This window comes from Trachemys scripta, chromosome 1, assembly GCF_013100865.1.
Source record: "Trachemys scripta elegans isolate TJP31775 chromosome 1, CAS_Tse_1.0, whole genome shotgun sequence".
Taxonomy (NCBI): Eukaryota; Metazoa; Chordata; order Testudines; family Emydidae; genus Trachemys; species Trachemys scripta.
In genome coordinates, this window is record NC_048298.1 from 39835201 (window position 1) to 39861592 (window position 26392).

At 46.2% G+C, this 26392-nt stretch overlaps 1 protein-coding gene across 3 annotated transcripts in view; it reads left to right on the forward strand.

Moving 5' to 3' along the window:
* POT1 (protection of telomeres 1) overlaps nt 1-26392 on the forward strand; it is a 156476-nt gene that overhangs the window by 45546 nt on the left and 84538 nt on the right. For all 3 annotated transcript variants that reach the window (XM_034767918.1, XM_034767927.1, XM_034767935.1), the window contains 2 exons: nt 7255-7302; nt 11389-11503. In XM_034767918.1, the coding sequence (XP_034623809.1) occupies nt 7255-7302; nt 11389-11503 (163 nt within the window). The remainder of the gene's footprint in view (nt 1-7254; nt 7303-11388; nt 11504-26392) is intronic.

Sequence of the window (26392 nt, forward strand, 5' to 3'; positions counted from 1 at the left end):
TCGAGTGCTTGCTCATATCCATTCCATTAGGTGTGTGCGCGCCGCGTGCACGATCGTCGGAAGATTTTACCCTAGCAACACCGGCGGGTCGGCTGTGGAGCCCCCTAGAGTGGCGCCTTCATGGCGCTGAATATATACCCCAGCCGACCCGGCGCCCCCTCAGTTCCTTCTTACCGCCCCTGACGGTCGTTGGAACTGTGGAGCGCGGCATAGCTGATCTCCACTCTCCCTAGCGTACTTAGTCATTCAGAGTTATAGTTATAGTTGTAGTTATAGTGTTTATAGTTCAATAGTTTAAACTTGTTATAGTTGTTATTATAGTTTAAGGGGTTAAGGGGGTCGTCTCCCCCTTTCTTCCCCGGCCGCGGGCCCGGGCTCATGCCCAACGCTCCCGGCTTCAAGCAGTGCGCCTCCTGCGCTAAGCCTATGCCAACGAGCGACCCGCACGACTCCTGTTTGAAGTGCCTGGGAGAGTCCCACCAAACAGACAAATGCAAGATCTGTAAGGCCTTCAAACCAAGAACCAAAAAGGAGCGGGACTTTCGGCTCAGGCAACTCCTAATGGAGGCGGCACTTAGCCCGGACACTCCTTCCACGGGCCAGACTCCGACGCCTAGCACTTCGGTGCGCAGTGCCCCGGCGGCACCGGCTATGACGACCACGCGAGTGGCGTCAGACAAGCCTCCCCGGCACCGGACCTCGTCGGCACCGCAAACACAGCAAGTGCCGCGGCGCCGGTCATTATCCCCAGGGCATAAAAAAGCCCATAAGACGGGGACGTCCGTGCCGAAGGCGCCGGCTCCCCCAGTGCCGGGGGTAGAGCCGCGTCCGCCGGTGGAGCAACGGAAACAGGCGCCTCCAGCACCGTCGACTCCGGCGCCGAGGCCGTCGAGTCCGGTACAAATAGCGTCTCCACCGAGGCCGGCGGTGATACAGTGTCTCCCGTCGACTCCGGAGACCTTCGAGGCGGCGAGAGACTTGATAGCTCTCACGGAGCCGGCACCGCCTCAACCACCGGCACCGACTGCACCGCTGACTCGCCCGGTACAGTCAAGAGGGAAACCTGCCTTGATGCGCCCTCCATCACAAGGGCTGGAACCTCGGCGCCGATCCAGGTCCCGAAGCAGGTCCCCACGCCGCTCGCAGTCCCGGCACCGAATATCGCCTCGGCGCCGGTCGTACTCGCGGTCAAGATCTTCTTCGCGGCACCGCTCTACGTCTCGGCACCGATATGATCGTCGGCACCGGTCAACGTCGAGACGTAGTTCTCGGCACCGCCACGCTCGACGCTCGACGCCGAGGGGCCGATCCCGGCACCGGGCATACTCTAGGTCCTCGTCGAGGTCCAGATCCGACTCCCGGTACCGACGAGGTCATCGGCACCGGTCGCGGTCCCGGCACCGATCGCCGGCACCGCACAGAGATAGATCATCTCCGGACCGGCACCGTGCGGCACCGCAGACCACGGGGATCGTTTCATCTTGCGCGGCACCGCCATGGCCGTCAAGATCGGCATCTCGCTCATTGGAGGACCTGTCGAGATCGGCATACCCCCCTCAGGGACAGGCCGAGGAACGAGACTTGGGCCATTGGCAGGAGAGGGCAGAGGACCACCCTCATGGACCATCTCACTGGTCGTTTTGGACCCCGTGGGCGTACCACCAGGAGCAAGGGGCTTCACTACCATCGACCTCTCGCTCGGGTCACTCGGCCAGAAGGGCCCCAGAATCCACCATCTCTCGGCCTCCGCCTGGAGGCGTAGAGGCTTCTGTGTCCACACCACCCGACACCGTGGACCCAAGTACAGGTGACGCTCCGACCCAAGACCAGGGGGACCGGGCCCCCCCCTTGGATCCACTACCGCCGGAGGCGTCCTCCTCCTCCTCTCCGGATGAGGCAGTGGCGGGCACTTCATGCACGGGTCCCCCTCCGATAGATCTTCGGGCTCACCAGGATCTCCTCCGCAGGATGGCCCGTAACATGGACCTGCAGACGGAGGAGATAGTGGAGGTGCACGACCCGATCGTGAATATCCTTGGATCGGATGCCCCATCGAGGGTGGCGTTACCCTTGATCCGCACGATCCAAACGAACGCGAATACGATATGGCAGACTCCTGCCTCCATTCCACCCACAGCGAGAGGGGTGGAAAGGAAATACTTTGTCCCATCTAAGGACTATGGGTACTTGTACACACACCCCCAACCGTGTTCACTAGTGGTGGAATCAGTGAATGCACGAGAGCGCCACGGCCAGCAGGCTGCAGCGCCAAAATCAAAAGAGGCTAAGCGGCTTGATCTGTTCGGCCGTAAGGTTTACTCAGCCGGAGGGCTACAACTTAGAGCGGCGAATCAACAGGCGCTACTGAGCCGCTACAATTTCAACTCCTGGAACTCTATGGGGAAGTTTAAGGAGTTGATTCCCCAAGAGTCCAGGGAAGAGTTTGGAGCCATGGTCGAGGAGGGTAAGAAGGTGGCTCGGACCTCCTTACAGGCCTCCCTGGATATAGCGGACTCGGCCGCAAGGACCCTGGCCACAGGTATCGCTATGCGCAGGACCTCCTGGCTCCAAGTCTCGGGTTTGCCCCCTGAATTACAGCAGACCCTACAGGATTTGCCCTTTGAAGGACAGGGGCTGTTCTCGGAGAAGACGGACTCTCGATTGCAGAGCCTCAAAGACTCCAGGACAATCATGCGCTCCTTGGGGATGCATGTTGCGGGTCCCCAGCGCAGACCATTTAGGCCCCAGCCTCAACGTTTTTACCCCCCTCCACCTCGCCAGAGACAGGACCCTGCCAGAAGGCGAGGGCGAGGTGGTAGGAGAAGATGGGCTGGCCCTCAACCCGGTCAGAACCAAGGGCCACCAAGACCACCTTCAGGTCCTAGACAGAACTTTTGAAGGTGCGGTCGAGGACGGCGCCCCAGTCATCCCCCAGGATCCAGCTCCCTCCTTTCGGGATCGCCTCTCCCACTTCCACCGTGCTTGGTCCCTTATAACTTCGGACCGTTGGGTCCTCCGCACGGTGGAGAGGGGATACGCTATCCAGTTTTCTTCAATCCCCCCCCTCCTCCCCCCCTTCCCCGTCCCTCTTCAGGGACCCTTCTCACGAGCAACTTCTTATACAGGAAGTTTCTACGCTCCTGGCCATGGGGGCCATAGAGGAGGTTCCGATAGAGTTAAGGGGCAGGGGATTTTATTCCCGTTACTTCCTGATCCCCAAGTCCAAAGGAGGTCTACGGCCCATCTTGGACTTGCGCGGACTCAACAAATTCGTAGTAAAGTTGAAGTTCCGCATGGTCTCTTTGGGGGCCATTATCCCTTCCCTCGATCCTGGAGACTGGTTCGCCGCCCTCGACATGAAAGACGCATACTTTCACGTTGCAATTTACCCGCCTCACAGACGCTTCCTGCGATTCGTGGTAAACACGGTGCACTACCAATTTGCTGTCCTTCCCTTCGGCCTATCCTCGGCCCCAAGAGTGTTCACGAAATGTATGGCTGTCGTGGCAGCGTACCTTCGTCGGCAAGGGGTACAGGTGTTCCCGTACCTAGACGACTGGCTGGTGCGCGGTCGCACCAAGGAGCAAGTTCAAGCTCACGTCCACAGAATAGTGCACACATTCAACGAGTTGGGCATCCTACTCAACAAGGACAAATCCACTCTAGAACCTACCCAGAGAATAGAATTCATCGGCGCAGTTCTAGACTCCAGACGTGCACAAGCCATCCTGCCAGACAACCGCTTTGGCACCATCACGAACCTCATTCAAGGGCTCAAGGCCTTCCCAACTACCACGGTGAGGTCGTGCCTTACCCTGCTGGGTCACATGGCTTCCTGCACGTACGTAACCAGGCATGCCAGACTTCGGCTTCGCCCGCTTCAAACCTGGGTGTCATCAATATACCGTCCACATCGGGACAGCCTGAACTTGGTGGTCACGGTCCCGAACTCGATCCTGGCCTCCCTCACCTGGTGGCTAGATCACAATGTGGTCTGCGAGGGGATGCCATTTCACGCCCCACAACCCTCTCTGCACCTGGTCACAGACGCGTCATCTCTGGGTTGGGGCGCCCATCTCAACGAACACCATACCCAGGGCCTGTGGACTGCATCCCAGTTAGCCCTGCACATCAATGTTCGGGAACTGATGGCGGTACGCCTGGCGTGCCAGGCATTCCTCAATCTCCTACGTGGCCGCTGTGTGTTGGTTCTCATCGACAACACCACGGCCATGTTTTACATCAACAAGCAAGGAGGAGCACGTTCGTCAATTCTATGCCAAGAGGCCATTCGCCTGTGGGACTTCTGCATCGCCCACTCGATCCATCTCACGGCATCGTTCCTCCCTGGAGTCCAGAACACTCTAGCGGACCGACTCAGCAGGTCCTTCCAAACGCACGAGTGGTCTATCCGTCCGGACATCATACATTCCGTCTTCCAGAAGTGGGGGTTTCCCCAGATAGACCTGTTTGCATCCCGAGACAACAGGAAGTGCCACATGTTCTGCTCCCTACAAGGTCGAGCTCCGGGCTCCCTTTCGGATGCGTTTCTCCTTCCCTGGAAAGACCACCTGTTTTATGCCTTCCCTCCGTTTCCTCTGGTCCACAAGGTACTGCTCAAATTGCGCAGAGACCAGGCACAGATAATTCTGGTCGCTCCAGCGTGGCCGAGACAACATTGGTACACCACACTGTTGGAACTCTCGGTTCAGACACCGATCCCGCTTCCATTATGTCCGGATCTCATATCTCAGGACCACGGTCGGCTGCGTCACCCCGACCTGCAATCACTCCACCTCACGGCGTGGCTGCTCCATGGTTCACCCAGGCAGAGCGGCAATGCTCACACTCTGTCCAACAGATCCTGCTGAGCAGTAGGAAACCCTCAACACGGACCACGTACCTGGCCAAGTGGAAACGGTTCTCCTGTTGGTGCGAACAACGAGCCACGTCCCCGTTGCAGGCACCCATTCCTCTCATATTGGAATATCTCCTTTCCCTAAAACAACAAGGGTTGGCGATATCTTCAATTAGAGTTCACCTGGCCGCTATATCGGCCTTTCACCCAGGGGAACTCGCGTCCTCGGTATTCTCTAACCCGATGGTTGTTAGATTCCTCAAGGGCTTAGACCGGACGTACCCGCAACAGCGTCATCCCGTCCCGACGTGGGATCTCAATCTGGTTCTCTCCAAACTCACAGGTCCTCCATTCGAACCACTAGCCACCTGCTCACTTTTGTACCTATCCTGGAAGACAGCCTTCCTCGTAGCCATCACCTCAGCAAGGCGAGTTTCTGAACTCAGGGCGCTTACATCCGAGCCCCCTTATACAGTTTTCCATAAGGATAAAGTGCAGCTTCGCCCACATCCTGCCTTTCTCCCTAAGGTGGTTTCTCCATTTCATATCAACCAGGACATATTTCTCCCGGTCTTTTATCCCAAACCACATGCCACTCGCCAGGATCAACGTTTGCATTCCCTGGATGTACGAAGGGCCCTGGCCTTCTATATTGACCGCACAAAGCACTTTAGAAAGACGACGCAACTCTTCGTTGCAGTGGCCGACCGAATGAAAGGCTCACCGGTCTCCTCACAACGCCTATCCTCCTGGATTACGTCTTGCATCCGGACTTGCTATGACCGGGCAGGTGTCTCAGCACCGCACCTCACCGCTCACTCCACGAGGGCCCAAGCCTCCTCGACTGCTTTCCTGGCACATGTTCCGATACAGGACATTTGTAGAGCGGCGGTTTGGTCATCAGTCCATACGTTTACAGCCCACTATGCACTAGTGCAGCAGTCCAGGGACGATGCTGCATTCGGGTCAGCGGTTTTGCACACAGCAATGTCTCACTCCGACCCCACCACCTAAGTTGGGCTTGGGAGTCACCTAATGGAATGGATATGAGCAAGCACTCGAAGAAGAAAAGACGGTTACTCACCGTTGTAACTGTTGTTCTTCGAGATGTGTTGCTCATATCCATTCCAAACCCGCCCCCCGTCCCCACTGTCGGAGTAGCCGGCAAGAAGGAACTGAGGGGGCGCCGGGTCGGCTGGGGTATATATTCAGCGCCATGAAGGCGCCACTCTAGGGGGCTCCACAGCCGACCCGCCGGTGTTGCTAGGGTAAAATCTTCCGACGATCGTGCACGCGGCGCGCACACACCTAATGGAATGGATATGAGCAACACATCTCGAAGAACAACAGTTACAACGGTGAGTAACCGTCTTTTCCCCATTTTGTATTTGTATATTTGATGTTTCCTTCCTAAATAAGTGCTTTGCATTTGTCTTTATAGCATTTCATTTTGTTGAATTCAGACCCATTCTCCAATTTGTCAAGGTCATTTTGAATTCCAGTTCTGTCATCCAAAGTGCTTGCAACTCCTCCCAGCTTGGTGTTAGTCACATGTTTTATAAGCATACCTTCCACTCCATTATCCAAGTCAGTAATGAAAATATTGACAAGTACTAGACCTATGACAGACCCCTGCAGAACTCCACTAGATATGCCCTCCTAGCTTGACAGTGAACCATTGTTAAGTATGCTTTGAGTATGGTCTTTCAAGCCTTAGCTGAGTCTGCTAAGTAGGGGGAGAAACTCGTGGGGAAACCTTGCTCAGTCCCAGTACTGCTTCTGAGGTGGTGCTGGCAGGTGGGAGAGTGTGATGGCAGCGGAAATGGGGATACTGAGATGAGGCTTGGGATGGTCATTTCCCGTGGGAGTAGGAGACTCAGGATATGGGGCTGGGGTTATTTGTCTCCCATTGAAGAATTTATGACCCAATTCCTGGGTCTGTGAGTGTCTCGTAGTCGTTACCAAGGGTGCTGGAACATTTTTTTATATGGGGGTGCTGATAGCCATTGAACCCCAACTGTAAACACTGTATATAATGCAAACCATTTCAAGCCAGAGGGTGCAGCAGCCTAAGGACACACATAGGGCATAGCAGGGACCTGAACTCCACTCTCCCCACTTCTAGGCACCCAGCACTGGCCTTTCTGTTTTTATGTAAGGCTAAGACTCTTATGTAAGTCTCTTGTAGTTTCATAAATCATGGAAGAAAAGAGGAAAAAAAGGCATTGTGTTGACTTATCTTTTATCACCTGAAGTCAGACTTGTCTTTTGTTGGAGAATAAAGAATTTTAAAAATACTTGCTTAAGCAGTTTGAAATTGTATTTGTTATTACCATTGTACTGTACTGTTTTCAGATTTGTAATCCATAAATCTGCTGACTGTTTCTTCTCCTCAGATTTATACTAAGCCAAGTACAGTCACTGCTTCAGAAACAGCATCCATGGTGAGTTTATATTCTATTAGTTTTTTAAGTTGCATATGTAATTTAAAAGGTTCACTGAAAGTGAATGAGTAGAAAATTTTTCTAAGTGGCCATTTCTTTGGCTTTGCATTTTGCAAATAACATGCATGGAAAATACCCTAAAAGTTTGTAAATAGTACTTCACGCTTCTCCAGCGCGTTTCTTGCCAAAATCTTTAAAAGTTCAACTAGGGCAAATTCCTGCACCCTAGAAAAGGTCAACTTAGTTGGGGTTCACACAGTTTCAGGAGTCCACCCATACACAAAACATTGCAGGAATGGGACCAAAGTAGGTATCACAGCACCCTTGTGAAGTAGGAACATGGATCACTTTGCTCACCTCCGAAATACAAAAGGACTTCTGGGTTGGAACACAGCTTTTTAACAGGGCAGAAAATGGAAAGCAGAAACTGAAGTAGGGCAACCCAAACTCTTCCAGTTCCTAGAATTTTTGTTTCTTTTGGGTTGGCACTTATTTGAGTTAGCTTTATATTGGAAGCTTTTATTTCTCTGGTGAAGGATCTCTCTCTCTCTCTCTCGAACGCTTAGCCAGACAGTTGGCTGTAGCGATTGTTCGCCATTTGGTCCGTTCCTGTGCAACCGCAAAGGCTTGACGACCTGAGAGTCCAACATCGGAAAAGGCTCGATGAACCCATCTAATAGGAGGTCTGCCTCTGGGTCTGCCTCAGTTGGTGGAATTTTATCCCAGACAAGTCAACTAGAGAACGGCGTTGGCTGGAACGTCTTGTGGCATCCTTGCAACTTGTCCGAAAAACGTAAGGTGCTGCCTGTGGACAGTGGCCCCAGTAGTCTGTAGACCCAAGCAACCATAAACATCTGCATTACAGATGAAGTCATTCCACTTTATGCCCAATAAATGACATTGACATTCTGTGTGGAAAACCTCCAGCTTTGTCCAGTCTGAGCGGCATAGTGTCCATGTTTCGCAGCTGTACAACAGTATGGGAAGGATACAGCTCGAATAAATCCTGAACTTGCTTGTCATACGAAGATGACGTTGATTCCATATCTGTTGTAAATGGCCCCTGGCAGATGCTGCAATGCTAACCCAATGAGAACTTCCGTGTGAGAATTGGAGGAGCGGATAAGTATAGAATCCAGATAGCAAAAGCTGGAAACTGATTCAACACTTTTGTTGTTCAAAGAGATTGGAGTCGCAGGTGGACCTGGTCCTAGATTTTGCAGTTTGTCTTTGACCATGAAACATGGAGACCAATCTTAGCTGACTCCTCCTCCATATGCTGGAGTGCCTCACGAAACCTGTCGGGGCTTTGTACTAAAAGAACGTCATCAGCGTAGTCAAGGTCTGAGCGAGAGATCACTGATCTCGATGTCTGTGGACCTGACAGAGAATGTAGCATTATGAAATCCATTGCCCGACAAAAGAGTGCAGGGGCCAAAATGCAACCCTGCCTAACAGCAGATACTGATTTAAAAGGCACTGACATCCGGTTCTTCAGACGAACATGGGCAGTGGTTCCAGTATGCAGCTCTTTAATCAAGTCCAGCAGAGTGGTAGGGACATCTACGCCCTGTAAGGCCGTCTATAACGCGACATGGTCTACTGAATCAAATGCAGCCTTAAGATCAACATTTGCTACATGAAGGGGCTTCCTGAACTCAAAATGTATCTCCGACAACAAGTAGGGCCCAAATGGCGTCTAATGTGGACCTGTTCCTCGTAAAGCCTGACTGTTGGGGACGATGCTTCTAATGTATCAAAGGCTCCAGGCGTGCCAGCAAAACATGCGCAAACACCTTCCCTGGAACGGAAAGCAAGGTGATCGGCCTGTAGCTCTTACATTCACTGCACGGTCCCTTGCCCTTATAGAGTGAGATCACAATACCGTCCTTCTAGGCGGTTGGCAGGGTTCCAGTTCTCCACACCAGATGAAAGATGGCCAGAAGTGATTCTGCTACAGGATCAAAAGCACATTTTAGCATCTCTGAGGGGATGCCATCAGCACCGGCTGCACATCCGTTTTTCAGTTTAGAGATGGCACGCTTCACTTCATCCAATGTTGGTGTATCAGTACAAATGTCTGGATCCATGCAGCGTGAGAGAATGTCATCATCCAATTTACCTTAATGGCCTTGGCTGTCATTCAGGATGCCGTTTGTAGTGATTACCTCTTGACCGCTGAGGTTGCGAATGATGTGGAATGCTGGCTTAAAGTCGCCCATGGCTAAGCCAAATTCAACATCATCCGCCACTTGGTATAATATGCCTCGCGAACGCAGAGTGCCAGGGTGTTAAATTTTTGCTTCAGCTGATTACGAATGTGCTTATCACTATGCTGGTGGGCTGTGGCCTTCAATTTAATTATTTGGAAGGCCTCCTCTGGTAGCCATGGTCGGCGTGCTGGATGCCGATAGCCAGTTGTCTGCTGGGCAGATTGGTTGAGGGTAGAAGTGAACAGGGACCCGGCAACATCCACATCGTCTGGCACATTAGCTGGAGCTGAGCATCGATTGCTGACGTCAATACAAAATCTGTTGGCTAAACCTGGCACACGAAGTGCGTCGATGTCAATCTTCTTCATCATCCAGAGGACTTACCTGCTTGTTGGAGCATCAGCACCATACGGGCGACAATTAGACGGTGATCTGTGTTTGCCGCGCATTCCGCACCACGACATATTGAAGGTGAAGGTGAAGGATCCATGAGCCTATATTTGTGCTTTTCACAAGTTAGAGCTACCTCTCCTTTCCTTTGATTTTAAAAACAAACAAAACTTGGTTCTTGTTGGACACTGGCCTCCATCTAACGCTGCCTATTGCAGTGATTGGTTTTTGTTTGAAACATCCGTAGACCTACAGGGTGGAAATGTTGTGTGTGAGATATTTTTAAAGAAGGGATATAATTCTTTGAAAGTATCACGCAGCATTCTCACTGATCCACCATCTCCCACCCTCAGTTTGGAGATTTAACTTTTTGAGGTATGACCTGGGTCTTTCATCTGTGTGTCCATTTTATGTTTTTTGTAGGAAAAAATTGTAGAATTTTTTTATCATCTTCAATTAATTTGGGGGAACTGTTGTTTTTTTTGTTCATGAAAGGAGCTGGCAGGCACATTGTGGGACTTTATGTGGGGGATGCTCAGTAAGCCAGAGCCCTGAGCTAGCCTTCAAGTACCTCAGAGGTTCAAAAATCTTAAGAGCTAGTGAAATTTCTCTGGATTACTGTTGCTGGAGATGTGAGGCCTGGTCTACACTCGGGGGGCGGGGGGGGGGGGGGGGGGGGGGGGGGGGATCGACCTAAGATACGCAACTTCAGCTACGAGAATAGCGTAGCTGAAGTCAACGTATCTTAGATCGACTTAGAATCACTTCGCATCCTTGCGGCGCAGGATTGACGGCCGCCGCTCCCCCGTCGACTTTGCTTCCGCCTCTTGCCCAGCTGGAGTTCAGCAGTCAACGGGAGAGCGATCGGGGATCAATTTATCGCATCTACACTACATGCGATAAATCGATCCCCGATAGATAGATCGCTACCCGCCAATCCGGCAGGTAGTGTAGATGTACCCTGAGACTCAAGAGCAGTAATGATGCGTTGTGATCTCTGCAAACAAGAATTACAAACATATTTTATCAGATTACTACTCATCTATAAAATGTCCTCAGATGCCAGGACGATGGATAAAGTTAAAATCGATTAAAAAGATATTTTCATGTGTGCTTTGTCATGCTTGTACTGTTTGCATTCACACAGTGACAGACACATTCAAATAAGTTGAATTGACTAGTTTATGTTTTTAACAAGGAAAACGCAATCACAGAAAGAATAGGAGCTTGAAAATCAAATATCTCCTCATGCTTGCTTGCTGCCTCTGGGTAGTGGACATATTTATTTTGAGCTCCTAAAATGAATAAGGTAGACTCCTGCTCTAAAACCTGAGGGGACTAGACTAGATAGTGCTTATTTTTTTAAAAAATGGCAAGAAAAGGACAATATTTGGTGTGGGAAGGTTAAAAGAAATAATTTTGGATTGATTTTTTTTGAAGTAATGTTTTCATATGTATCCACTTTTTTATTGTCTCTTTCCAGCCTGTTGCACCAAAATACACATACACTCCTCTGAATCATCTTAAAGACGGAACTATAGTCAACTTGTATGGTGCTGTGAAATTCTTCAAGCCCCCATATATAAGCAAAGGAACGGGTATGTACTGTATCAGACAGAAAATTTAAAATCTCTTAATATATCTCAGGCTGTCTGGAGTGATTCATGTCCATGAGTGCCAACCTCGGGGCAGACTATCAAAAAGCAGGGCAGCTGGTTGTATGCTCTATAATTAGATTTCACCAACCCAGTAACAAACGTGAACTCCTGAAGCACTCTAACAGTCTTACCATGGAGTCACAGACTGTTCCCGTGGGCATTCGAGTCTATCTTGCCAGTTAGTGATAGCTTGTTGCCATACATCAAAGATCACAAAATATTTGAGTATCAGAGGGGTAGCCGTGTTAGTCTGAATCTGTAAAAAGCAACAGAGGGTCCTGTGGCACCTTTGAGACTAACAGAAGTATAGGGAGCATAAGCTTTCGTGGGTAAGAACCTCACTTCTTCAGATGCAAGTAATGGAAATCTCCAGAGGCAGGTATAAATCAGTGTGGAGATAACGAGGTTAGTTCAATCAGGGAGGGTGAGGTGCTCTGCTAGCAGTTGAGGTGTGAACACCAAGGGAAGAGAAACTGCTTCTGTAGTTGGATAGCCATTCACAGTCTTTGTTTAATCCTGATCTGATGGTGTCAAATTTGCAAATGAACTGGAGCTCAGCAGTTTCTCTTTGGAGTCTGGTCCTGAAGTTTTTTTGCTGTAAGATGGCTACCTTTACATCTGCTATTGTGTGGCCATTTCAACCTCCCTGGCCACACAAACCAGTGTGTGGGAGTCATAACTTGGGGACGAAAGCTGTTATATATTCCTCTCCACATTGAGGGAGGGGGTGAATTTCATAAGCTTATGCTGTACAGGTCTCTGTGCTGTGCAAGAAGGTATAGTTTTGGTTTTACACTCCAGAAGGGGGTGTGCACTTGAGTAGCTGGGCAGTTCCTTAGCAGTAGCATCCCCATGCAGAGCTGATTATAGCTCTGTATAAAAACAACAAGGAGTCTGGTGGCACCTTAAAGACTAACAGATTTATTTGGGCATAAGCTTTCGTGGGTAAAAACCTCACTTCTTCAGATGCATAGAGTGAAAGTTACAGATGCAGGCATTATATCCTGACACATGGAGAGAAGGGAGTTACTTCGCAAGTGGAGAACCAGTGTTGACAGGGCCAATTCAATCAGGGTGGATGTAGTTCACTCCCAATAATAGATGAGGAGGTGTCAATTCCGGGAGAGGAAAAGCTGCTTCTGTAATGAGCCAGCCACTCCCAGTCCCTATTCAAGCCCAGATTAATGGTGTTAAATTTGCAAATGAATTTTTTAGTTCTGCTGTTTCTCTTTGAAGTCTGTTTCTGAAGTTTTTTTGTTCAGTAATAGTGACTTTTAAATCAGTAATAGAATGACCAGGGAGATTGAAGTGTTCACTTACTGGCTTTTGTATGTTACCATTCCTGATGTCTGATTTGTGTTCATTTATTCTTTTGCGGAGGGACTGTCCAGTTTGGCCAATGTACATGGCAGAGGGTCATTGCTGGCACATGATGGGATATATAACATTAGTAGATGTGCAGGTGACTGAGCCTTTGATGGTGTGGCTGATGTGGTTGGGTCTTCTGATGGTGTCGCCAGAGTAGATATGGGGACAGAATAGGCAACGAGGTTTGCTACAGAGACTGGTTCCTGGGTTGGTGTTTCTGTGGTGTGTGTAGTTGCTGGTGAGTATTTGCTTCAGGTTGGGGAGTTGTCTGTAAGAAAGGACTGGCCTGCCTCCTAAGGTCTGTGAGAGTGAGGGATCATTTTCCAAGATAGGTTGTAGATCGTGGATAATGCGCTGGAGAGGTTTTAGCTGGGGGCTGTATGTGATGGCCAGTGGTGTTCTGTTATTGTCCTTGTTGGGCCTGTCCTGTAGTAGGTGATTTCTGGGTACCCGTCTTGCTCTGTCAATCTGTTTCCTCACTTCCCCAGGTGGGTATTGTAGTTTTACGAATGCTTGATAAAGATCTTGTAGGTGTTTGTCTCTGTCTGAGGGGTTGAAGCAAATCCGGTTGTATCTTAGGGCTTGGCTGTAGACAATGGATCACGTGATGTGTCTTGGATGGAAGCTGGAGGCATGTAGGTATGTATAGCAGTCAGTAGGTTTCTGTTATAGGGTTTATGTGACCATCACTTACTTGCACTGTAGTGTCCAGGAAGTGGATCTCTTGTGTGGACTGGTCCAGGCTGAGGTTGATGGTGGGGTGGAAATTGTTGAAGTCCAGGTAGAATTCTTCAAGGGCCTCCTTTCCGTGGGTCCATATGATGAAGATGTAGTGCAAGTAGAGGAGGGGCACTAGGGGATGAGAGCTGAGGAAGCGTTGTTCTAAGTCAGCCATAAAAATGTTGGCAGACTGTGGGGCCATGCGGGTACCCATAGCAGTGCCTTGAAGGTATAAGTTGTCCCCAAATCTGAAGTGGTTGTGGGTGAGGACAAAGTCACAAAGCTCAGCCACCAGGTGTGCCGTGGCCTCATCAGGGATACTGTTCCTGACAGCTTGTAGTCCATCCTCATGTGAAATATTGGTGTAAAGTGCTTCTACATCCATGGTGGCCAGGATGGTGTTTTCAGGAAGAACACCAATGCATTGTAGTTTCCTCAGGAAGTCGGTGGTGTCTTGAAGATAGCTAGGAGAGCTGGTAGCGTAGGGTCTGAGGAGAGAGTCCAAATAGCCAGATAATCCTGCTGTAAGAGTGCCAATGCCTGAGATGATGGGGCGTCCAGGGTCTCCGGGTTTATGGATCTTGGGTAGCAGACAGAATACCCCTGGTTGGGGTTCTGGGGGGGTGTCCATGTAGCTTTGTTCCCGTACTGTAGCTGGGAATTTCTTGAGCAGATGGTGTAGTTTCTTTTGGTATTCTTCAGTGGGATCAGAGGATAGTGGCCTATAGAATGTGGTCTTGGAGAGTTGCCTGGCAGCCTCCTGTTCATAATCCGACCTGTTCATTATGACTACAGCACCTCCTTTGTCAGCCCCTTTGATTATAATGTCAGAGTTGTTTCTGAGGCTGTGGATGTCATTGCATTCTGTACGGCTGAAGTTATGGGATAAGTGATGTTGTTTGTCCACAATTTTAGCCTGTTCACGTCTGCGGAAGCACTCTATGTAGAGGTCCAGTCTGTCATTTCGACCATCAGGAGGAGTCCACGCAGAGTTCTTCTTCTTGTAGTGTTGGTAGGAGGGTTCCTGTGGGTCAGTGCACTGTTCAGTGGTGCTTTGAAAATATTCCTTGAGTAGGAGACGACGAAAGTAGGCTTCCAGATCACCGCAGAACTGTATCATGTTCATGGGGATGGTGGGACAGAAAGAGAGTCCCCAAGATAGGACAGACTCTTCTGCTGGGCTGTGTGTGGTTGGAAAGATTGACAATGTTGTTAGATGAGTTGAGGGTCCCACTGTTGTAGCCCCCTGTGGCAGGTAGGAGTTTAGATAGCTTAGCCAGTAAGTGAACACTTCAATCTCCCTGGTCATTCTATTACTGATTTAAAAGTCACTATTATTAAACAAAAAAACTTCAGAAACAGACTTCAAAGAGAAACAGCAGAACTAAAATTCATTTGCAAATTTAACACCATTAATCTGGGCTTGAATAGGGACTGGGAGTGGCTGGCTCATTACAGAAGCAGCTTTTCCTCTCCTGGAATTGACACCTCATCTATTATTGGGAGTGGACTACATCCACCCTGATTGAATTGGCCCTGTCAACACTAGTTCTCCACTTGCGAAGTAATTCCCTTCTCTCCATGTGTCAGGATATAATGCCTGCATCTGTAACTTTCACTCTATGCATCTGAAGAAGTGAGCTTTTTACCCACGAAAGCTTATGCCCAAATAAATCTGTTAGTCTTTAAGGTGCCACCAGACTCCTTGTTGTTTTTGTTAGCTCTATAAATGTCTCTTAGGGCTGCGTTGATGGCAGACCAGGTCAGTCCAGGCCAATTTACTTTCTATTTGGATAGATCAAAGTAATTGTTGAATACAAAGAGTGTATAGGGTGTTTAAACTTCATGGAAACTAATGGGCCGCTACTTGTCTTGTTCTCACTTATCTGTTCCTGTACAATGCAATAGCAAACATTTACATTGTGTGTACACCTGTGAGTAAATAACCCATCAAACTCCAATGATGCCTTATGGAATGCAAATGAAGAGTGCTAGCTTCAAAGCAAATGGTCATTGTGTATAATTATCGGAGGTCAGAGATTCAAAATGCATTCCTCTCTCTCTCACATCAAAGGAAAAGCCATTTGAGAAAAGACACTCTTAGCTTCCTTTCTGTGTAAAGGAGCTATAAATATGGATTCAAGAAAGGATGGTGGACTCTTACAGGGAAGTGTGCCAGATGCAAAGTTGGGATCCCCAGAGACAGATTGGATACCCTGAAAAGACTTTTGGGAGACTGGCAGTTTATTATATCACTGCCACCATTTGGAGTTACAAATTACCTGCTTTAATATCTCAATAATTCTCACTCTTTTTTCTTAGCTAATAAATCTGCCAGCATTGTCTTTGGTGTAAGATCTGGAGTATCAATTGATCTGTGATAAGAGACTGATCTTTTGGGATGGGGAGAAACCTGATGTGGTGTGATTTTTGTTTTTTTTTTTATAAACTTTTATCACAAAGTTCAATTTGTCTGGGTTACAAGATAGACTGGAGAGGCTAAGGGGACTGTCTGTGACTCCATGGTAAGACTGATATAATGATCCAGGAGTTCACATTTGTTGTTTGCTTGGTGAAATCTAACTACAAAACATACCACCAGTTTGGGGTGTCTGCCCTTGTTTTCTGACCGTCTTCCTTGACTGGTGAGCCACTCCAGACAGCATGACAAGGGCCAACCTAGGTTGACTCTCAGGAACTCTGCTTCTGTTTCGCAGCTCCAGCCCTGTGAGAGTCAAAACAGCAAAAGAGATGAAAAAATGTTTTGTTCAATATCTTTATTTGCTTATTCCAGTATTCAGGCTTGATGGGACAAATCTTTTTGCATGTAGCCTCTTCATGGGTGTGAAGGGGTAATTACCAAAGTCTTGTTGTGATGTTCTACAATGGCCCATTTAGTTTTGATAGCCTTCTTAATCAGCAGGAGATGATTCCTTCTGAAAAGTTGACAGTTTCAGGGAAAAATTGCTTAGTTATAAAGCAAAAACTTAAATATTACCTTACGGCATGTGATAAAGATAAAATAAGTGAGATTAATGCAGGAAAAAATGTATGAGCATTTCATAAAGTCTAAACACATTGTTATAAGTTCAACACCCATCAGCATATTAATACGCAAGTGAAACAGATTGGTTTCCTATGATGAATTTGTCAGTGCTTGGCTGAGGCCGAAAGCTTTAGCAAGAGCTGGTGACTGGTCAGCCAGCATCACAATAAACAAGTGGGTTTTTTTTTTTTTTTTTAGGCCTTTCACATTTATGGCATTACAAAAAAGCAAAAAGCCATTTTCAATTTACTGATATTTTCATATCTGTAGCTATGGAGGGTAAAACTAAGAAGAATAACAGAATGACATCTGAACTTTATTCTTCAAAATAGAGCTTTTAAACTTTCCCTATTTTGCACAGTGTATGTGATTCTGTTTAGACAGACCGGTGGAGAAAGCAAGTAGAAAATGGATCTCTTATGGTAATAGTCCATACAAATTAGGGAAGAAGATTTGAAGCACAGAAGCCCAGCACTTATCCTTGGGGGGAATAGATTGCTCTGCTACTGAGTATAATAATTATTTGTTGATATTTTAACAATGAGTGCAATTACACTATGCTGAAAATGTGACACTATTGTGTCGCTTACACAAAGCAGCAGTTCAGAGCATAATTTATTCATTTTACTCACAATGGGAACACCTGTTGTTTGTGGTGTCATGCCCAGAGGCTGTGCTCAAGTTCAGGGCCCCATTATGATAGGTGCTCCATAAACATAGAGGTAGACAGAGTGCCTGGTCCATTTATTCAGAGTGAATTGAAAGCCTATGCTGGTTGTTCAAAGGCTTCAGTACATTTGAAGGATTTTTTTCTAACAATGTTACCGCTGAAAGGGAAAGTAAATTGTCTGTTGTAATAGCTCTTAAAGTTAGAAGCCTGATTTATGCAATTTTAGTATCAGTATAATGATGTCAGTTTAGGAGTGATTTTTTTTTTTTTTTTTGTAACTAAAATATTTCTATATGTTCAACACCTAGTGTGAACAGTTATGGCACTAAAAAGGTGTCGTATTAGGGTTGCCAACTTTCCAATAGCACAAAACTGAACACCCTAGCCCCGCCCCTTCCCCGAGGCCCCGCCCTCCACTCACTACATTCCCCCTCCCTCGGTGTCTCGTCTCCCCCACCCTCATTCACTTTCACTGGGGCAAGGGGTTGGAGTGCAGGAGGGAGTGAGGGCTCTAAATGGGGGGGGGGTGTGCTCCAGGGTGGGATCAGAAATGAGGGGTTCAGGGTGCAGAAGGGGGCTCCGGGCTGGGGCAGGGAGTTGGGGTACGGGAGGGAGTGAGGGCTCTGGCTGGGGGTGCAGGTTCTGGGGTGGGGCTGGGGATGAGGGGTTTGGGGTACAGGAGGGGGCTCCAGGCTGGGGGGTGGGACTCAGAGATTCAGAATGTGGGAGAGGGCTGCGGGTTGAGGCAGGGGGTTGGGGTATGGGAGGGGTGAGGGCTCTGGGCTGGGGGTGCTGGATCTGGGGTGGAGCTGGGGATGAGGGGGTTGGAGTGTAGGAGGGGGGTGAAGGATCTGGGGTGAGGCCGGGGATGAGGGGTTCAGGGTGTAGGAGTGGGCTCTGGGCTGGAGAGCAGGCGGGGTGAGGGCTCTGGGCAGGGGATGCAGGGAAGGACTATGGGTTTTGGGGGGCTCAAAGCTGGGGGTTGGGGAGCAGGAGGGGGTATGGATTCTGGGCTGGGGGTGTGGGCTTTGGGGTGGGCAGGAATGAGGGGTTTGGGATGCAGGAGGGGGCTCGACTTTGGAGGGGCTCATGGCTGGGGGTTGGGACTTGGGGTTGGGGCACGGGCTTACGTCGGGTGGCTCCTGGTCAGCGATGCAGTGGGGCTAAGGCAGGCTGCCTGCCTATCCTGGGGCACCGTGCTGCGCCCCGGAAGCAGTCAGCAGATCTGTCTCCTAGCCTGGGGGGGAGGGAGCAAGAGGCTCCGCGGCGCGTGCTGCTCTCACTCACAGGCACTACCCCCGGCCAATGGGAATGCGGAGCCGGTGCTCGGGCAGCGTGCGGGTCCCCGTGGGCCCCCCCCACATAGGAGCCGGACCTGCTGGCCGCTTCCGGGGCACAGTGTGGTGCCACAGGACAGGTAGGGACTAGTCTCCTTTAGCTCCGCAGCACCGCTGGCAGGACTTTGAATGGCCCAGTCAGCACTGCTGACTGGAGCAACCAGGGTCCTTTTTTGACCAGGTGTTCCGGTCGAAAACCGGACACCTGGTCACCCTATGTCTTATGCCAGTTTAGAATATTTCCCTTCTCATATGGGAATAGCTTTACTGGTATAAAGCACCTATATATTGTTATAACTATGTCCATACTACAGGGGTTGAACTGTTTTAACTCTACACATATAGGTAAAATATTATATAACTCTTGTGTGCTATTGAGTTATCAGGAAATGTAATAGTATTTCCTGTGGACAATTATGAAACATAATGTATAACAAAAAGGTAAATATCATGAAATACTGTAATTTAGATAAAAAGCAACAGAGGGTCCTGTGGCACCTTTAAGACTAACAGAAGTATTGGGAGCATAAGCTTTCGTGGGTAAGAACCTCACTTCTGGATGCAGTCATTAAATCAGGAATCAAAAGCTATAGAGGTCCATCTGTATCACAGAGATCATAGTATATGTTTTGCTATTTTTTCTCTTGAAACTAAATTAAAATGAATATCACTACTTTCATGTCAACATGTTCCTTGATACACTCTTGTAATATACTTTTAGCATATCTATATAGTAATGTGTCTAACCTATAAATTTTCGGGGCCTTTATTTAAGATGAGTTAGTTGTGTATTGGTTATTTTATGTTGCTGGTAGAGCGCTCTATGAAGAGAGTCAAACAGCACTGGTTATGTTTTCTGAAAATGCTCCTTTTTGACAGTACTGTAGACTAATACAGGAATAAATGTAGAAGAACAAGCTCCAGCTGTTCTATGTTATGAATATTATTGTGGCTGTTACATTATAAACCATATGTTCCTAGGTATACATAGACAATAATTGGAAAAAAAAATCTTTGCCCAAATCTAATTTATTTAGACTGGGGATGAATAGGTATTTGTTCCAGCATGTAGAGTTGGAAATATATTATACTATAGTTAATAGATGTGCATGCGCGCGCGCGCACACACACACAGCTATGTCTATATTATATATATTACACCTAATATACCTTGATTCTTTAACTTTATGCACAGAGATATGTGGGGGCAGGGATAGTTCAGTGGTTTGAGCACTGGACTGCTTAAACCCAGGGTTGTGAGTTCAATCCTTGAGGGGGCCACTTAGGGATCTGGGGCAAAAAATCAGTACTTGGTCCTGCTAGTGAAGGCAGGAGGCTGGATTTGATAACCTGTTGGGGTCCCTTCCAGTTCTATGAGATAGGTATATCTCCATGTATTATTATTATTTATTATTATATTACATTTATTATATCTGGTATACCTTGATTTTTTATATTATATGACACTAGAGCTATTATATTTATGATGCTGTTTTGGGCCTAAGAAAATTAAATGATAAAAGTTTTCATATAAATGCATAATATTAGGGCCAGAAAACATAATTTGGGTCATCCAATCTGATGCGTCTCTCCATGCCTCTGTTTTTTCGAAAATCCATCATAACCCAACGATTCCTAACAGTGGGAGAGTTCCCTCAACTGATTCTGGGGCCAGCTGATGCAGCCTTCGCAGGTTAATGAATCCAGCTGGGCTGTGGCAGAATGGCCTGATTGGTCAGTCCACCTGATCGACTGAAGGAGCCAACAGGTTTGCATTTAAGCGCAGCAGGAGGTTTCTGGCTGTTCAGCGCTTCACCTGCAGCTGCAATTGCTCGTGTCGTTGCCTTGTTCCCAGCCTTGCTCCTGCCTTGTTTCTGTACTATTCCAGTCTGCTGCTGCCCTTTCCACATCCTGCTCCCTTGACTGTCTTCTGACTCTAGCTCTGACCTTTGGCTTGATTTCTGTTTCCTGATTCTGGCTTTGGCATGTGACTCTAGCTTCCCACTCCTGTCCTCCAGTTCTAACCACTAGGTCAGACTGTCATATCCCAGTCCTGGCACGCTCTATGCTGCATAACCTGTTTTAGATTATCTGTTGTATTAGTGTGTGTCACGTCCCCATCTAGTCTCTTACTTTATCCAATTGCTCATAGGGAGGAAGGGGATAACTGTATGAAAATCTAGTATATTGTGATCTGTTTAAAAAGTTGTGACTCTCTGGTTACCTTTTCTAGTCCAGAAGAAGTATTCCATGAAGCTCAACAACTTGTCTTTCCACCAACAGAAGGTGGTCCGACAAAAGATATTACCTCACCCACCTTGTCTCTCTATTTCAAAGTAGTTATTCATATAGTGTAAAATTGGAATTGTTGGAATCCTCATTTATCAGAGCCCCAATAGCCACCATTTCCTACTCTCATCCACAGCATGTGGTGTTAAATGTGAAATAAAAAATGAGGTTGATACTCTCTAAAATCAGAAGAGAAAAATAACTCTATAATTTAAGGGCAAAATTCTCTTTTGTGTGGCAGACCTCTGATACTCCCTTTCTACCAAATTCCCACTTAAGTCAGTGTAAGTTGTAAGGGGAGAGCAGAATGTCAGAGATGGGGTCCACCACATGAATCAGAGAGTAGAATTTTGACCCAAGATATGTAAAAGGATAAGTTATTTCAATATTGGTTCACACTATCTGTCCATTCTACACAATATGAGTTGTGGTCTTTCTGTCACTAAAGCAAACTTGTCAAATTCTTATGCTGCATGTTGCCTTTGCTGGATCTATTCAAATGTTATCTATTTAAAAAAAGGATTTGAAAAATTGAATTCATTGTAACATTCTGAGCCCTTAATTTTAATTGGAAAGGTATTTTTTTTTTAAACTATGGATATAGAACTGCAAAGATTACATTTTTCAGTCCTGCTTCAGGATATTGCCAGAGGTGTTATTGTGAAGGTAATTTCCTCTAGAAATACATTAGGTTTGAAATGTAACTTCTTGAAAGGCAGAAATCCTTTTATTTCTCTTTCCTTGGTTCTTGTAACTTATGTTGACTGACAGCCAAAAGGGCAAGTAGGCAATGAATCAGTTGTAGAAAGATGTAAATCCTCAGATCTAAATATTGCTAATAAAATCATAAGATTTTTTATTGTTATCTAATAAGATTTCTGAGGATATCACAACCACCTCTCCTAACTGGTGGTGGAAACTTAAACCCCAACACTGTCATACACAAGAATCATAGAACCATAAGGTTAGAAGGGACCACAAGGTTCATCAAGAGAAGCTTCTTTTGAGTTCAGTATGACTCCATATGGGTACAAGAGGCTGTCCATGTAGATTCAGTTGTAGGATTAGGGCTTTAATGTTTATTTCCATTATGTGCCCTTTTCCATTAAATGAGACTAACTTATTGCTCACTGGGTGCACCATTAAAAAATGATTTAAAGTAAACTTTGCAAATACCCGCAGACAGATCCACAGTGTGCTTTATTTTTGTCATATTGGTTGTTAGCCGTTCTTGCCAATCTGAAATTTTCTGGTTATAAAAATAGTTTATTTTTAAACAGTCTGATTTGTCTGGGTTGTATTTTTGCTCCAGCTCTTTTAGTCATGTATATCTTAAATACGTTTACCTAGATTTTCTCAAAATTTATTTTCAGATAAAATGTAATTCCCAGAAAACTTTTTTTGCTGTTGTGATTGTGACATGAATAAGGTTAAGAACATGGTGATGCCATCTGATTTTATTGTGAGTCTTGCAATATTTAGAATTTTCTTTGTCCCAGCTTTTGGAATCAAGTGATTACTTGACCATCTCAATTTTTTTTAATGAAAACTAAACTTCTAGGCCTTATGGTTGTGGGGAAACGTGGAAAACATGGAAAATGCCCTCTAAAGCTTAGAAATCAGAAGGCAAATAAAAAGAACTTCATACTTTATTATTTTAAGTCAATCTCATGACTTTGGGAGCCTGACTTATGCCTTTGAAACCCAGGGGATTGGCAATGTTGAGAACAATACAAAATATGAAGTCTCCTAAGCAGACTCTAGAAGAAGTAAACCTGGTGGGAATCTACCTCCATCCTCATCCCCTCCCCTGACCTTGTGCAGCTGGGGAGGAGGGGAACATACTGGGATTTTCATTAGGGTATTATTTAAGAATCCAATTCCCCTTTCCCCTTCCCACCCCCTTCTGTCTTTCATATCAGCCAGTGATGAATAGATGTCTAGTACATTTTTCAAGCCTTGAGAGTGTAGCACGATATGCCCTCCTTCTTACTATGACAATTTCCTGCAATATCCTGGACAAACATTATTGAATTAAGTTTAATATCTTTGGAGTCCATTGTATTAAATGACTAGTTTATATATCCATGTGGGCCAGGAATTGTATGTATTTCCATGAGGAGGGGTAGCGACAGTTCCTCTAGGAACTGAGAGCAGTGGGCATTGTTTAGGCAAATTCACTCAGGTTGTAACACCTCCAGAGAAGTAACACCACCTGCAGAGGATTGCATATACTGGTTATAATAGATTCTCTAGGGACCAGAAGACAAAGAAATGACTTTTGATTAAATACCCTGAGTTTAAACTGACTTGGTGCCTTGTTTCTGATCCAGCAAATCGACAAGACATCTAGTCCAAGTTGTGGGGGGCAATCCTTAGGGAATGATTGTGGAAGGTCTTTGGCCCACTAAGGTCCCATAAAACTTGGGTGTTTATTCTGAGCAAAAGCTGTTATGAACATATGATCACAGAAAAAACCGTGTGTGGGGTTTGAAAGATTGTTCATGTGCCAAAGCCCTTTTTGGAGTTGGTCATCTTATTAAGCATGCATGTCAGTTCTTTCATTATTTTAATATGTTTTATCTGTAATGCTTTCACTTTAATAATAAATGTGCTTGCTCAGAAAAGGCTGTGTGGTAACTTATAACTGTGGGTAATTACATTGCTTACAATCTCTAAAGAGAAGGCTAAATAGGCCTATTTAGGCAGTTCGTCTTTTGCTGGGGGTATCAAAGTGCAGGAAAGGAGCTGTGCAGCCAGGAAATATCCTGGTCAGGAGGGAGAAAGATGCAAGTCTCCAGCTAAGAAAGGTGATGGCTGAGGAACCGGGAGACCTAGAGTGGGTGCCCTTGTTGGGTCATGGAGGGTGGAGGGGGGAGAAATACAGTGCAGTTGCCCTGAACTGTGACACTTAACTTTGTAATCTGTTTTGTTAGAGAAGCAACCATAATGAGGGATAGTTCCAGTTGATTTAATGGCCCAGGATGGCATTGAGACAAGGAGATGGAAATTATGTATCTGAGCAGATTGAATCTTACAATTTTGCTAGTCCATTACAAAATTTTTATTGTAATTAAAGGAATAAATCTCTAGGTTTACCATTGTTCTCCTTTGTGTAAGCCTAAAAATGATAGATGTTTACAGCAAAAAGGCAGTTGGCGAGCATCATGAGAAGGAAATATTTGTTGTTTGTCCGGCTGCATTAACTAAGGCTTTGGGACACTGTAGGTTAATGTATTATTCATTGACCTACACTGGATTGATGGAATTTCTTTGGCCAACCTTAAAATCCTAATATATTTAATTCTTCCCAGCTGTGTAATTAGAATAACGTTAGACACACAGACATATTGCCAAGGAACAACAGTTAATCTATTCATGGGTCTCCAAACAACACCTACAGGCCAAATCTCTTCAACTCAACTCTGTAGCAAATACACCATTTGTTTTTAAATAGTTTGGTATGTTTACTGATGGTTTCATTTTGTTTAAAAGTGCTTGCCTAGACATCATTAATAAGATCCTTAAATATTTTTCAGCAAGATATTTGATCAACATCCTATGGAAGAGAAAAAGAAAAACAGTCTTTAGATGTTATTCAGCTTAGTGTGGCCTGGACTCCAGCTTTAAACCACAGTTAAGCTTGATTAGTGATTCCCATTTTAATTGTAATCCATCAAACTGTGACGTATTTGTGATGTGATGTAACTATAATATTGTATGATAGTGATGTCAATACATAGTATGCTAATCATACATAGATGCACTTTTAAATATAATTTACTTGTTTTACTGCAATTTTAATATATTGTTTATTTTTTTCAAAAATTTCATTATAATTTAATACAAAACAAATTACTGCTATTAGCTGTTTTGTGGTCGTCACATATGTGTGTGTTCAGACTAGACCTGAGTGAAATTTTTCAGACCAATAGTTTATTCACTGAGAAATGAAGTTTTGGTTGACCCAAAACTATGCACAAATTGAATACAAATTTGCTGAACAGTTTTGGCCAGGGGAAAAAAAAAAAGGGTTGCCAAAATTGCCAAAAAGACTGGGGTGGGTAAGAGGAGAAGGTATGATAGTGCCACCTGTTTTATAACATTTAGCCCAATGGTTTTGGCTCTCCCCTGGGATGTGGAGACATAGGTTTAAATTCCCATTTGGAACAAGGATTTGAACCCAGGGTCTCCCCTATCCTGGTGAGTATCCTAAGCATCAGACTATAGGCTATTCTGAGGCAGGTCTCTCTCAGTCTCTTCTGCTGAAGCTGTTCCACTTTATATAAGTAACTGAATATTCAATGAAACATGGACTTGGTCTCGAGTCTCCCCCCGTCAGGTGGATGACCTGTCTGTAGAATAATTCTCTCTCCCCATCTGTCCAATGACTATTCAGGTATTGTATACAAAGTGAAACAGCTTCAACAAGCAACAGAGGGTCCTGTGGCACCTTTAAGACTAACAGAAGTATTGGGAGCATAAGCTTTCGTGGGTAAGAACCTCACTTCTTCAGATGCAAGTCTCCAAGAGAACCACGAAGTGAGGTTCTTACCCACGAAAGCTTATGCTCCCAATACTTCTGTTAGTCTTAAAGGTGCCACAGGACCCTCTGTTGCTTTTTACAAATTCAGACTAACACGGCTACCCCTCTGATACTTGAGCTTCAACAAGGAGATGCACTCATTCTAGAGACCCCTGGGTCTCCCATATCCTAGGTGAATGCCCTGATCACTAGACTAAAAGTTATAAATTAGACTAAATTCAAGCTTTTGATCCTGATGGTCAAATGCTCCCTGGTCCTGGTTCATCTTACCTGAGGAGTTACCACCTCCTATTTGGTTCTCTTGGGGTATTTGGATGGTTAGTTTCATGATGCAATTTACTTCTCTGATGGAGTGTCTTTGGTGAAAACAACGAGGAGTCCTTGTGGCACGTTAGAGACTAACAAATGTATTTGGGCATAAGCTTTCATGGGCTAAAACCCACTTCATCAGATACGTGGAGTGAAAAATACAGTAAGCAGCATATATATTACAGCACATGAAAAGATGGGAGTTGCCTTACCAAGTGGGGGGTCAGTGCTAAAGAGGCCAATTCAATTAAGGTCGAAGTGGCCTATTCTCAACAGTTGATTACTTTTGTAGTGCTAATGAGTCCAGTGAAATCAAGGTGGACATCGCCCATTTCCAACAGTTGACAAGAAGGTGTGAGTATCAACAGAGTAAAAATTACTTAGCACTACAAAAGTAATCAACTGTTGAGAATAGGCCACTTCCACCTCTGTTATTCAATATAGATTGCCAGGTAAATTAGAAGCTCCTACTGCTTTCCTTGTTCAGTAGCATATTTTTTTGGATAGACATCGTGTGTTAGAATCTGGCCTAACGTTTTGTAAA